The sequence below is a fragment of the Protopterus annectens genome, chromosome 5.part0 (assembly GCF_019279795.1).
Source record: "Protopterus annectens isolate FY-2018-M chromosome 5.part0, PAN1.0, whole genome shotgun sequence".
Taxonomy (NCBI): domain Eukaryota; kingdom Metazoa; phylum Chordata; order Ceratodontiformes; family Protopteridae; genus Protopterus; species Protopterus annectens.
In genome coordinates, this window is record NC_056735.1 from 1,175,712,868 (window position 1) to 1,175,727,369 (window position 14,502).

The 14,502-nt window shown below is 36.6% G+C and overlaps 1 protein-coding gene across 1 annotated transcript in view; it reads right to left on the reverse strand.

Moving 5' to 3' along the window:
* PCOLCE2 (procollagen C-endopeptidase enhancer 2) overlaps window positions 1–14,502 on the reverse strand; it is an 815,974-nt gene that overhangs the window by 97,637 nt on the left and 703,835 nt on the right. Inside the window, exon 8 of the mRNA XM_044071023.1 lies at window positions 8,811–8,978. Within this exon, the coding sequence (XP_043926958.1) occupies window positions 8,811–8,978 (168 nt within the window). The remainder of the gene's footprint in view (window positions 1–8,810; window positions 8,979–14,502) is intronic.

Here is a 14,502-nt window from a genome sequence, read left to right on the forward strand (position 1 = left end):
GAACCAAGGAAGAAAAATTGATTGAAGTAAGGAAGTGAGTGAAGGAGGAGTAAGGTATGAACAGGTGCTTGTTCATATTTATGGATAGAGTTTATTCTGGGGTTGAGTAAGAAAAGAGACAGAAAAATTAATTTGTTATTTGACTATATTCTATTATTATATCATCATTGATATTTATGTTTATAACAGGACTAATTTTCCTGAATATGTTATATACCTATAATATGCCTTTTTATTATTAATATCAGATGCCAGCTTAATTTCATAATTCAATCTTGTTTCTTTAATTTTAATGTGTAGTTTATTCTATATCTTATTCATATTTGTTTTATTTAACATTGCAGAATATTTTTCAAGGTATTAAATATTCTCTTTCTCTTATTATTGTGTTTTGAGATTGATTTATTCCAGCAGTAAGGCAATTTATTATTTCTATAAACATTATTCCTTGCTATTGATTCTACTGCTTCTCTTAAAATACTTTTCAAAATGGTATAATCACAATCTGACTTCTATCATATTTACTTGTTTCCATTTACCCATCTTTATTTCATCCTTAATAGATAAATAATCAATTTTACCATTATTATGACACTTTTTAAATTTAAATTAATTGTTACATTTTTCAATAATGAAGCTTATTAAATTATGATCCAACCCTCCCAGAGGGTTACAAATGTCTACCTCAGAAATTAATTGACACTGATTAGTTAATACTATATCTAGTATTCTATCATTTCTAGCATTATTTTAACCACCTACTTCAAATCATGAAATTACAAAATGCCAGTAAAAAGTTGTGTGAAATAATTAAGCTAGACAGACTTTTCCAGTTGATATACAGGTAATTGAAATCACCCAAGAGGGGAATATTTCTCTGTTACAGGCAACTGTCCAAAGAATGTAAAACTTCTCTATGTCTGGGACTATCTATATTAGATGTACAGTAACAAGACACTAACCTAACTTTTTCTAAGCAGTCAAATAACTCTATAGCTAAGATTTGCATACTACTATTTACAAATATCAGCTTAGAAGGAATACATTTGTGAATTTGAACAAGCATGCCCTTATCCCTTAAACTTTCCTTCTGGCAAGTATATCTTTTGATATCCTGGAAAACTCAACTTCGAGTTCCACACTTCAACAATTATAATCAACTTGTAACTTTTGTAATGCATTAGTGTTTTAATTCATTATATTTATTACCAATACCATGTGCATTGCAAAAAAAAAAAAAAAAAACATTGCAAAAAAAAAAAAACATTTTCACAGACTCACAGAATTATAAGCTCTCCTGGTCAAACCAGTCTTGAATCCTAAAAAATGTTTCATAAATTCAGAGAGTATACCAAGAATGTTTCCTACCAGTAATGACTTGAATGAAACTGATATTTTGGGAACATACATAGACTGCACACACAGTCCTCTCAAGTTTTAATCAACTTGATCATATAAACATTACACAACTGCCAAAGCCAAGAATTAAACTGATGTCCCTTAATAAACAGTTAATCATTCCATCTTGTTCAAGAAACTACCTCAGTATTACATTTATTGATTCTGATTCCAAAAAATCTAATATTTCCATGTGATTCAATGGAATATTGTCCAAATCATTAGTCCCGGCAAGTATTAGCATTTTTTTGTACTTTATTTTCCCTTTAAGTAATTTAGGAAGTATTGTAACCACATTTACCAACTTAAGACCAGGCAGAGAAGATATTATCCTATTTCTGACTAACTGATACAGTCTCATATCTGCCCTTCTGAGCATGGAATCACCTAATATTGGAGAGTTTGAGTCATCAACAGTGTCCATATCCATTCCAAAATTTTTATCAAATGCAAAATTATTTATTTACTATGTGGTACACATTTTCATTATTAATAGATAGTAATTCATCTTTAATTAAACTCAGATCCCCTAAAACTCTTCTTTTTAATTTTTGCTTTGTCTAATATAGTCCTTATCCCTATGTAAACTGATTTCCTTTATTTTTCCCTATCAGGTCATTCATTTTATCATTGTTCTTAATCTACTCTTGAATGTCAATCACTAAAATTTTATCAAGCACTTCTGTTCTATTATTTGACTGTATTTGGACTTTTCTTCATCACTGACTATTTTTTTATTTTTTTTTCTTAAATTCCATATCATTTGATATATAACTAGATTTTACCAAGCTAATATTATTTCTATTTGAAACATTTTGGTCCTCATTCCCTTTCTCACCTTTTCACTTACTCCTAGTTATTTTCCTTCTTAAACAAATGTCTACTTTCTTTCTTTTGAAAAAAAAAAACAGTCTTGCACTAGTCTTCTCCTAATAAACTATCAGATACAATTATTAGAATTATTCAAATTTACTTCTGAATGTTTACCAACACAGTAACTTTTATTATCATCTGTAATACATTTTTCTTCACTTAGTTGGCTATATAAGCCATTGCAGCCTACAGTACTAGAAGTGTTCAGGTTCTTTTCCACATATTCACAAACACTGTTAATCTTAATATCTTCTATCCATCTTAAAACAAAGCCTCTTATTGAGCATAATGCCTTGTTACTGTCGCAGTTACATCCTGGCAAATTATCCACCATCTTGCCAGCTGTAATACTTTGTAATAATTCTAGCCTTCTACAATTCAAACAGTGAGCCATGCTCGCTTCCACGTATCTTATACTTTGCAGCCCTCACATTTCCTTAGAAATCTATATTTTAATATATCATCTAATGCAGATTTGTTTAGGCTGTCCATTATTAATAAAATATAGGATAAACAGTTTATGTTAAGCCCCTGCACAGAACAGATAAACAGTTATGCTGAGCTTTTACAGAAAATTAAGTGAGACAAAGTTAAAAGAAAATACAGTCTTTCACGAAGGTATCAGACATAAAGTATAAATCAGCCACAACAAAGTCAACAAATATGTCTTCAATACTTTCAGTTTGTTCTCTAGCTGCGTATATTGCATTTTCAAATACCAGAGCAAACTTATGAAAGGAAGTGTGGAGAAAAGTGATAACTTTAAGCCTCTGCACAATCAAAAGAAAGTCTGCTAAGTTATTGCAAGCTATGTACTAAAACTGAAAATTAAAACATACACAATCCTTCTGACTAGATTAGCCACAACAAAACAGCAGAGTAAAAAGAAATCCCATTTACTTCAGTTTCTGTTCTAACTGCTTTATTATTATAGTATAGTAGAACTGATATTAGACATGCGCATTATCCTTCTGGTAATTATTCGCCACAACATCAGCTGTATAACAGGAAATCTCATCCACTACAGTCTATGCTCTAACTATTAAGTTATTACAGACTATATGGTAGGACTGAAATTAGACTCACACACTGTTCTTCTGATGTAAATTAGCCACAAGAAAACAAAACAGAAGTGTCATAGAAGTATTAAACACTTTACTTTGTCCTCTGTCTACATATATTATACTTTCAAATAACAGCACAAACATATAACTAACAGGGAATTTATAAAGAAAGCAGACAGCAGTAGACCCCTACATGATTAAATGACTGTGGATATGAAACAATACAACTTTTAGAATACGCCCCTTCTCCTAGCCTACTTGTAATCATGTTAATCATGCAATGTTGCACAAAGTGCACCTCTATCTGTGTCATTGCAAGATGTCCACTCATCTCACAACCACTCATTTTAGGGCAGTATTTGAAGTTCCCTAGTGACTGCTATTGGTTAGACAAAGAGTCAGTTCACTATACCACCAGGAAATGCAAATGCAAACAGGAAGATATTCCTCACATCTTTAAAAAGACAAAAGCCCCAAATAAAAAATTAAATAAATAAAGTAAAAATAAAAGACGAATCTGCCTTGGTAGTGGAACGGAGTAAAAAAAAGAAACTTTTTAATGTCTTCCCATTTGGGTGGTATTTGAAGCTCAGTGCTGACTGCTATTGGCTAGACAGACAGTCAATCTACTACAAACCAGGATATGCAAATAGAGAGAGAGAGAAAGAGAGAGATGGAGAAATAGAGATCTTGAAAAGAAGTGAGAGTAAGTGTTACATATAAAGAAGTACTTCTTATTAATGCAAACAATTCTGCACAAGAAATAATTTAAAATGTAGGGAATGGACTGAAGAACTTTGTAGAAGACTGCAACATATCAGATTCCTTTTACCTGTGGGGAAACCTCTAGATACAGATAGAGGCAAGAGACAGAGATACATCTATCCATCCATCCTCAACCCCTTTTTCCCATTTTGCACATTTGGCTGGGGTGTCACTTCAACACTGACAATCATATCGAGCCAAGGTTTACACAAAATCACTACATAACCAGAGTGTAAGTTCAAACAGATTTATTAAATGTGCTCATTGAATAAGAACTTTGCATAGCACATCCATAAAATATTTAAAATTCATATTACATGATTTTTAGGGTCCAGACAGGACATTTTTGCAAATTACATGACTCCCGAGGTATACTGTTGGCCACAAAAGTCTTTCTAAAAAATAATTGTCTCACTGCAAGAATTCTGAAGTTCTTCATCTCATTTTTAGTGTTGTATGTATGTGTTTCAGGTAAAAGTTGTTGTCCTGTTCCACTTTAATTAACAGGGTCTATATTAGATAAGTGAACGTTTAAACAAGCGAACGTTGATTGATTGACCTTATTTTAGCAAAAGTTACAAATATTGAAGCAACAGAAACTCAATTTTTTTCCTAGGGAAAGAATTTGGTTGTCCGTTTCTGTTGCTTCGGTATTTTCAGTGCTGTGGTGGAAAGTTACAGGTCGGATTCAGGTAAGTGTGTGATTGTGTGGATGTGAGTGTTAGGGTGGGTTAGGTGAGTTAGGGTTAGGGCTTGGGTTAGGTATGTGTGCGATTGTGTGGACATGAGGGTTAGGGTGGATTTAGGTGAGTTAGGGTTAGGGAGCGGGTGAGGTGAGTGTGCGATAGTGACGGACCTTAGGGTTAGGGTTTGGGTTAAGGTAAGTGGATAGTTAGTGGTGTGTGCATAGTTTAGTGTAGGGTTAGGTGTCAGATTTTAGGTGTGTGTGGATTTCTGTTTGTTTGGTGTGCTTGTGTTGTGTGTATGTGTTTTGGATCAGCGATTTTTTTCCCTAGGAAAAAAATCGCTGATCTGACAGTTCGAGATTGTAAGCTATCGCTTACATAAGGTCGATCAATCAGCATTCACTTTTTTAAGCATTCGCTGATCTAATATAGACCCAATAAACACACAACACCAAATGACATTTGATGACCTTTATTAGACTTCCATAAACATGATTGTAAACCAATCGTTATAAATTTCGGTGATAATAACATCCGTAAAAGAAGACATAAAATAACCATAAGGGCAGCATACTGCTCACCCTTGGTAAGCAGCGTCCACTTGCTCACTTATCTTTGTACTAACAAGGCAGCGTTCCCGCTCACCTTCAATTTATTGAATTATACCACCATCCAAATAAGCAGCTCTGCTTGATTATTAACTTATCCACCAGAGCAGCCACTCACTTTCAACTTATTGAATTGCACATCCATCACCAAAGGGGGAACTGAAGAGGGCAAGCCTGCCCCTCTTCTCTGCCTTCCCTCACATAAAATAAAAAAAACCCTGCTTATAAAAAGAGGGAGGGCGGGAGGGTAGCAAGTTCACGCCAAAATGTGACTCCTACCTCAAATACACTTGCCAAAACCCTCTAATCTCATCCCTGTCCTTACCTCATTTGCTCCTAACATCCCTCCCTCCCAATTAACCCTATCCTACCCTTATCCTTTTAATTCCTGCTAACCTATATATCTAGCACCACACTGAAGATGACCCAGGACAAAAGGGTCTGTTCCAAACCTTATTTACCACCATCACTATTATCAATATCTTTTCTTTCAAAGGATCCATATTAGGTAGTGATAATTAATACATTATGTCCAGATATATTGCTCTAATGTCATTTAGAGGTAAATTTGGATTAATGTTGGAAAGTCTTTTCAGTAACCAGTTCCTCACTTCATCTAAAGAAATTAGTGGTGGATTAGTAATAAACTCATCTGGTGCAGGGTAGCATATGATGGAAGATGAATGGTATCAGTGGAAAACATAAGTGATGAAAAAAACATTCTTATCAACTCCAAACATATGCAAACAGGTGCAACAGTGAATTTGAAGAAATACAATGAAAGAAAAAAAATCACTGCTTTAACCATGGACTAAAAGTCATAAAGATAAATATCATAATAAAATTGACTGTTTATTATTTTATTTTACTAAAATTGACTGTTTATTATTTATTTTATTTTACTAACTGTATAACAGGAGTGGCACTTTTGAAAAGGTCAGCTGATTGAGTATGCACTTTCAACACCAAAAATTTCATCAGTCTTAGTTAATAATGTGCAACACTTAAAATACTTAAACTTCAGATCAACAAAATAAACAATTACAACATGAATATTAAGTACAAAAATTTATGAACATAATTATGCTTTAATGAAAATATTATAAGAAGTATTTTTAAGCAAAGTACAATAAATAAAAAAATGGAAGATTTTTATTTTATGTGATATATTTTGCACAGACTGATTTAAAAGGGGGAACTTGAAAGGAATTTTAGATTTTAAGAAAAATATTTAACAAGTGATTATGAGTGCCTCAGTCCCCGCTCCCCCCACCCAATCAGGTATGAATGAACACCTAGACTTTAACTCAGCATTAAAGAGAAAAAAGCATTATTGCACTATAATTAAATTGTATGCCTTGAATATATAGGATTATGAATGGGCCATTGAACATAATCAGTTTATTATGTGTTCTAGACATAGATGCCAAAAAATTCACCTTGAGAACAAAGTTCAAGAGGTGAATCTTGGATTTTATGTTCAGAACACATAAGAAAGAATTATGATTGGAGATCTGATCATAATTTCTTGTAGTGCATAGAGTTTTATCTGCTCCATGTTCTATTAGTTACAGAAGAAAAAAATTGCTAAGTGTTTTGCTGGTTTTCAAAGCTGCAAAGCACTTAGCAAGTGCTGTCAGAAAGACAGTTTAAGAGAGTCTGTAATATTCAAAAAATCAGGGACACATTAGTGGCAGAGACAGCAGGCAGAAAGAAATCTGTTTTTTATTCTGCTGCTATCACAGCTGTAACTGCCTTGTTAGATAACCAATCTTAGCAAGTGAAGCATGGGGTTCTTACTGAGTCTTGTGTTTAAGAAGCACTTAAATTATTTGTTTTTTTCTGAATATTGGAATGCATTCACTGCCTTCCATTCACTACAAATGGTTTCAATTGCTGATGGAATTTTTTATTGACTATGACTGGACACTAAAAGTCATCTGATCTGAATTTTAAAAGTGTTAAGAATATGTTATTTATTAAGATAATATGGTGACAGAAGTGCTTACGCAAGCAAATCTTTTGTGCAACATATTTTATTTTTATGTCAAACTTTTTGACTTTATACACTGCAGTTGTAGCAGAGTTTTATATGTGTGTCTGTTTTTTAAAAAAAGTTTAGATATACTTCAGTAAACAAAAGTTATTTATTTATTTATTTTTTTACCAGTATAAAATAATTCCAGAAAAAGCAATCAAAAACTTGCTGGCAGCTGCCAGTAGAATACTGGATGACAGCATTACATCAGATGTTATAGTTTTCTTTGGTGTCTCGCTGCACTGCATTAGTAATGCATATTAATCCTAATTCTATATTATGCCTTAGAAAAACTCTTTGTCAACTACATGAATGTTCAATAAAGTGTTCGATGCATTCTACATGATAAAAATCTGGAAATATCCCACTCAAGCATTTATTGTATTGGTATAATGCTCAGAAAGTGATAGCCTTAGTCATTCTAAATATCTCAGCAAAAGATAAATAAAGAAAAAGAAGATAAGCAAAAAAATTGTTTTTAACAAGTGCAAACTTGCACCCAAACATTCACGATGCTATTCCTTTGGGTGTATTGCTATTAGTCTGCGCATTATATAAGGCTGAGTATCCAAGTGTTTTGTAAGGAAATTTTGTATGAAAATCAGAACATAGTACAAAGAAATGGCCATCAGTATTCAGGTCAAATTAATAAACTGCAACATTTCCAAACATCCACTTTAAAGTAAAAGTGCATCTATCAGTGTGTTAACAATTACAGAAGCTATCAAACCATGATGTGTGTTGCTTTTATAAACCAGTTCAAAAGGGCAATGTATTTCTGAAGAAGACTGAGATTTACATATTTAAAAAGTTGTGTAAAATGATGTTTTTTTCATTAAAATTCAACGTGCAAGAGCTCATCAGTCTCTGAACTAGGAGCATAAACCAAGGACAATTTAAAAGTAAATATCCCAGTAACATTTCCTGAAAAACAGTTATGACAACACATGCTTTAATTTTAGAGATATGTCCCTTTGCAGACAATGAAAACAAGCCAAGAATCCTTAATTATAACAGTGCAACCTTCACAAAATGGTCAGTATTAAATTAACATTTATCTCTATTAGATTTAAAAAGTAGTTAACAATACAATCAAAGTTTCTTGTTGAGGTTATGACCAGTTTTGGTTTATACAACAGCACTGACTTTTATCATTCTGAGGTATAGAAAACTGTGGTGGAACAAATTCCGTTGTACCTTCTTTTACGGCCTTAAGTTCTGTACAGCACTAGCCAGTAAATGGTACTTACAGACTGCATAATCTTTAAAAAAACTAAAGCTGATTTAGAATAAAATCTAAAAAAGAGTAAAACAATAAAAATATATGTCTTTTATTTTGTTTAGATAAAAAAAATTGCATATGACATATTATACTTACCCCGTCGAATGGCAGGGCACTTTTTGCAGACCACAATAATCTTAGTACTCATGTTCTTGCCTGCTTGCTGGATTGCTAAATTTCCTTCTTTGTAAACATTAATGATTGATACGGTAGCATGTAAACTGGTTCCTCTTGTCACTGTTGTTATGACTGTTCCTATTATCACTGCAAGAAGGAGGCATAATCATTAGCAAGCAGAGGCAATAACACGAGTAGCAAGCCAACAAAAGAACACAGTGTGAAACTGTACACATAAGTATGTACACTGTTTTAAGCTGTAAGCACAAACTGACCATGTATAAGGTAAATAGGCAATTTTGATACCAAAATATCTTTGAAATGCAGCCACCTGTATAAATCTAGTTATTAATACATGCATGGAATTTGCATTTGCTTTTTTTAAGTCATGGGGTAAAACTGAGTCACTTATTACCCCTTAGCTCCAAGATCCCTATCAGTTTTTCAAAAGTGACTACTTTGACTTAAGATCCATTGCAAGGTGCACTTTTATTCAAGCCAAACAGTTCTTTAAAGTTGAATTAATAAGCTCTAATAATATTTGTTGCCCTCGGTTGCTATCACATTTACTTAGGTGGTAATACAAAACACTTTACTTCTTCCATGTAGATCACTCCTCTTTCTACCCTGCCATATCTGGTTATTATGCTGGACCATAAGTTCATAGGTTCATAGGTAGGTACTAGGCTATCGGCCCTGGGGGCCTATACAAGCCCAGCCGAAAAGGTACCCTGGCTTTTGCCACCCAAGAAAATTATTTTCCTGTGCCCCTTTTGAGCAGAGCCACAGAGGTGATCCCCGAGGTGAATTTCCTATTTCCCATTCAATCATCAAGATTTTTCTTGAAGAGTGCTAATGAGGAGCTTTGTTTGATAGAGATACGTAGTTTATTCCAGAGTATGGGAAGTCTCTGGGACAGGAATCTATCCCTCCGGCATGTTCTATTTATTGTGGTGACAAGGTTTAGGTCCCTAGAGCATGTAGCTCAGAGGGATTGGGATTTCTTTAAGTGGAGCATGTTCAACAGCTCTGGGTTTGACATAGCTTTGTATGTTTGGCAGAGATCACCTCTGAATAGGCAATATGCGATGGAGTAAAGCTGAGACGGTCTGCGTAGAGCATCTGTTTGAACCGGTAATCGTCTTGTGGGCTATTTCTGCAGCCTTTCCAGTTGTTGTAGATGTCTTGTGAGGTACATACCAAAAGGGGTGTTGTACTCTATAATGGGTCTAATGAGTGATGAGTAGAGGGGAACAATGACCTCTTTTTTTCTGGATGAGACACCTTTTGTGATGAGGTGTGCCATGTAGAAGGATTTCCTGACTACTGTGGTGATGTGATTATCAAAGGAGAGACTACTGTCCACCTGTGTCCCAAGGTCTCTTATCACACTTTTGGTGTTAAGTATACTACCACCTATGTTGTAGTTCATGGGTACAGAGTTTTTACCATAGGGGATGACAATGCACTTTTTGTCATTGAGCTTGAGGCCATGGCTTTGACACCAGGCATCTGTCTCAGGGAGGCCCTTTTGTAGGATATCCACATCATTAGGAGTTTCGATTATGGCTCCTAGTTTGCAGACATCTGGGAACTTCATTAGCCAAAGACCCTCTGTGTTAGCCTGTACTTCAGAGAAGTAGATACCAAACAGGAGAGGACCCAGGACTGAACCCTGTGGTACTCCACTTGTCACTGGTCTGAAGTCAGATTTGGAGTTTGCTACTTTCACAGTGTGGGTTCTGTCAGTGAGCCAGTAGGCAACCCATCTTGTGACATAGGGATTTATACCTAGTTTAGTGAGTTTATCTATAATTCCAGAGTTGGGGATGGTGTCGAAAGCCTTGGCAAGATCTAGATAGGCTGTGTGAACCATCTTACCCTTGCCTACGGCTTTGGTGACTGCTTCAAAGAAGTCTATCAGGTTTAGGAGACATGATCTGCCTTTTACAAACCCGAACTGGGTGGGGTCCAGAGTTTGGAGTGTATAAATTCCATGATGATACATTCCATGGCCTTGCAGACCAGGCTCATCAGGCTAATGGGGCAGTAATTCCTGGGGTCTGTGGTGGCTCCCCCCTTGTGGAGTGGGATAACCATCGCTGTATGCCATTCAGCAGGCACAAAGCCTGAGGTGAGGCTATTATTGAACATGGTACTTAGGCAGGTTGCCAGTTCATTCTGTAGTTCATGTAGAATGCAGCCTGGGATGTTGTCTGGTCCATTGGATGCTGTGTTCTTGGCTTTGGAGAGTGTGGTTTTTACCTGTGCAGCTGTGAATTCAGGAACTTTGCATTCTTCCGGTATAGAGCTGGGCTCTTTAGGGGGTGAGAGGGGGGCAAAGTTAGCACTGAACGTATGTGCCAGGATGTTGGCAATATCAGTTGGGTCTGTATATTTAGTGTCATTGTGCTGTAACTCAGAGCAGATCTGAGTGTTGCCATTGAGATTCTTGACATAGCTATAGAATGCTTTGTGGTTGTCTTTAGAATCAGTGGTGATTTTGTTTTTGTAACTAGCTTTGGAGGATTTTATCAGGGATCGCAGCTTCTTACTGAGGCTGACCAGGGAGCTCCTCCACTCATGGGATTTTACTCTCTTTTGCAACAGTTTCTTCCTTCTGATGTACAGTTTGTTTATGGCAGGGGACCACCAGATTGGCTTCCTTTTTTTGGAGGATAGCATCTTGGTTCTGTTTGATATAGCATGATCCATGCACTCATGTAAGTGCTTATAAAGTGCAATTGTGTAGGATTCATTAGTCGTAACTGCATTGTCCATCTGCATGGGTGTCATGAAGTTCACCAATTCTGTCTTAAGAAGTATGAAGTTGGCTTTCGAGAAATGTTTTACCATGGTTTCCTTAATGGGGGGTGGGGGCAGGATGTGGATATCTAGGGTAATTAGTTTATGGTTAGATTGGAACAATGAGGCGTTGACTTCAGGTGTGGAACACCAGTCACTGATGTTGGTAATGACTAGATCTAGGATATTGTTGCCCCTCATGGGGGTGTGGATAAGTTGATCCAGGGCATTGGAGTTTATGAATTCAAAAAAGCGCTGAGCAAAGGAGTTGGTACATGAGTAGTTTTCCCAGTTAATGGTGGGGTAGTTGAAATCACCCATTATTAGGGTGTTTGGTCGAACCCTAATATTTTCCAGTACATCAAGAAAAGAGGAGTGGGAATCCTGGGGCATGATGGGTGATCTGTAGCAAGCTACAATTTAGATTGCAGTTTTACCCAGAGTTTGTTGCGCTTGGATAACCTCGGCTGCATTATGCTGAGCAATTAGCCTGGAGGTGTGGATATCCTTAATGAATATGGACACACTTCCGCCTTTGGTGTTCCAGTCCAGGTTACATGGCCAAAAAGTGTGGTATGAGTTAGCCTGGTAGTGCAGTGGTGCACTCTGGAGCCTTGAACCAGGTCTCAGTCACTGCACAGATATCGATGTTCTCCATTTTAAGGAGTGCCTCGAGTGAGTGCATTTTGAGATTTAAACTTCTAGCATTGAGTAACATCACCTTCAGTTTTTGCTTGCCTGTTCCTGTTACAGTGGTGAATTTGTCATTTGAGCCTTGCCTAAAAAAGGCACTATAGGGCCGGCAAGAACCTTAGCCAGTATCCGGAATCCCAGGGGTGACAGGTGCAGGCCATCTCTGGCAAAGCATCGTGGTCTGTCGACCATGTCATCGCAGGCAGACAGATACTGGATCCCCTTAGAATGACACCAGAAGCTTAGCCAATTGTTGAAGTCAATCATTTTGTCCTTGTATTGCTGTATCATTCTGGGTGATGGCAGAATGCTACTCAGGGCTTGGGTCATACCTGCCTGGGCTACAAGATTGGAGAGCTCTTCCATGTCTCTTTTCATGTAGCCCAGAGAGGTACATCTCAGGTCATTCACACCAACATGGACAATGACAGAGTCATATTTGTACTTGTTGTGGAGTGACCTGGGTGCATGGGTTATGTGGCGGATCCTGGCACCTGACAGGTAGCTGACAGTAACCTTCTCCTTGTTTAGCCTGGTGAGTAGGACAGCAGTGTGCCTGACTATAGAGTCACCTATGACTAGTGTGTTGGGTACGTTGTTTTGCCTTATTGGCTGTGGTTGAGTGGCACACTTCTGTGAGCTGTGTGTCATTTGGGTTGTGTTGGGGGGTGGAGGTTGCTTGCATTTCTGCTTTGGAGGTCTCTGTTGCTTGAGCAGATTATTACTGAGAGCCTCCACAAATGTTTTTGTGTTTCTCTGTGTGGATTTTGGTGGTGTAGATTTAGTGAAACTATGTGATGAGTGTGGTGTGGTGCAAGTGTTTACCGTCTCCTCTTGACTGTCAACTTCAGTCTTGATTGGAGAGAGCTTTAGCTCCAGTTTGGCTAGATAAGTGCATCTCTCACAGGTTGTAGTATTGGGTGATAGGAGGAGAGGGTTGTCTGTGTACATGAGACAATTTCTACATTGCCCCAAAATGCCCAGATTCATCAGATAGACAGGAGAGAACACTGGGAGCTGACCCTTGGACATGCCTGAATAAAAAACTATTTTCCTCTAGACAAGTGAGGAAAGTGAGTATAAGAGCTGTTTTTCTCTAAGCAAGTGAGAAAAGTAAGTACCAAAACTGTTTTCCTCTAGGTAATGAGGGAGTTTGAGTGCTGTAGTAATTAGTAGGTTATTTAGTGCTTACAAGTTCTGAACAAGTGCTGATCATGAATAAGCAAATTCAAGTGCTAAAACTAAGAATCTGTATCTGGACTAATCTAGTTACAGGAAAAGGGGGAAACAAGTGCAAATGCGGGCTTTTAAATCAGAAAGTTGAGAGAGATGGAAACACTGCCCAAACGGCCAATAACCAGATAAAAACGTAATATATTTAGCAAGAACTTAGTATTTTTTGCAGATCTTATATAAACAGAAAAAATATTCCTCCAATTTTCTCTTTAATACATCACTTGTCATAGTTTTTTTACGAGTAAGTGCAAGATATTGCCAGACTCAGAATTATTATATGCTACCCTACAGTGAGATGTGAGTAATTCCTTCAGGCATGTCTACACCTTCTGGTTCTTCCGAGAGATTTAAGTGAACACCATCCAACATCTTTTTACTTGTGCCAAGTTGTAGGTACCAAGTTGCACACACACACACACACACACACACACACACACACACACACACACACGCACACACACACACACACACAGACATAAAATGATGACACCGACTTATATCTTATTCTTCTTCTGGTACTGTCAGAGTTTGGAATAAGCCTTGTGCAGTACTGTCTAACATCTAGAATGTAATATATTATGATAAAGAAAGTAATTCAAACTCCCTATATAGCTATGAATCTCAGTTTTTGATGGTTCAAAGAGATTATGCTTCAAAGATTTAAAAGACTACAGGTAGTTAGGATACTCACTCAGATTTTATTATCCTGAAACACAGCTGTAGAATCCCAGTTAATATTTCTAACAGTTACTAGACAAAAAACACAGAAGTGTTTTTTACATTCGCCCTAACACCCATCGTCAGATCAAATCTCTTTCTAATATGGAAGAGACTCCTCTCACCCCACATTCTCTTTCCCCATTAAGCCCAGTCCTAGTAAATTGAATGCTATTAACACTTTCCTTAAACATTTCTTTCTCCCTGATTCTTTGAATCC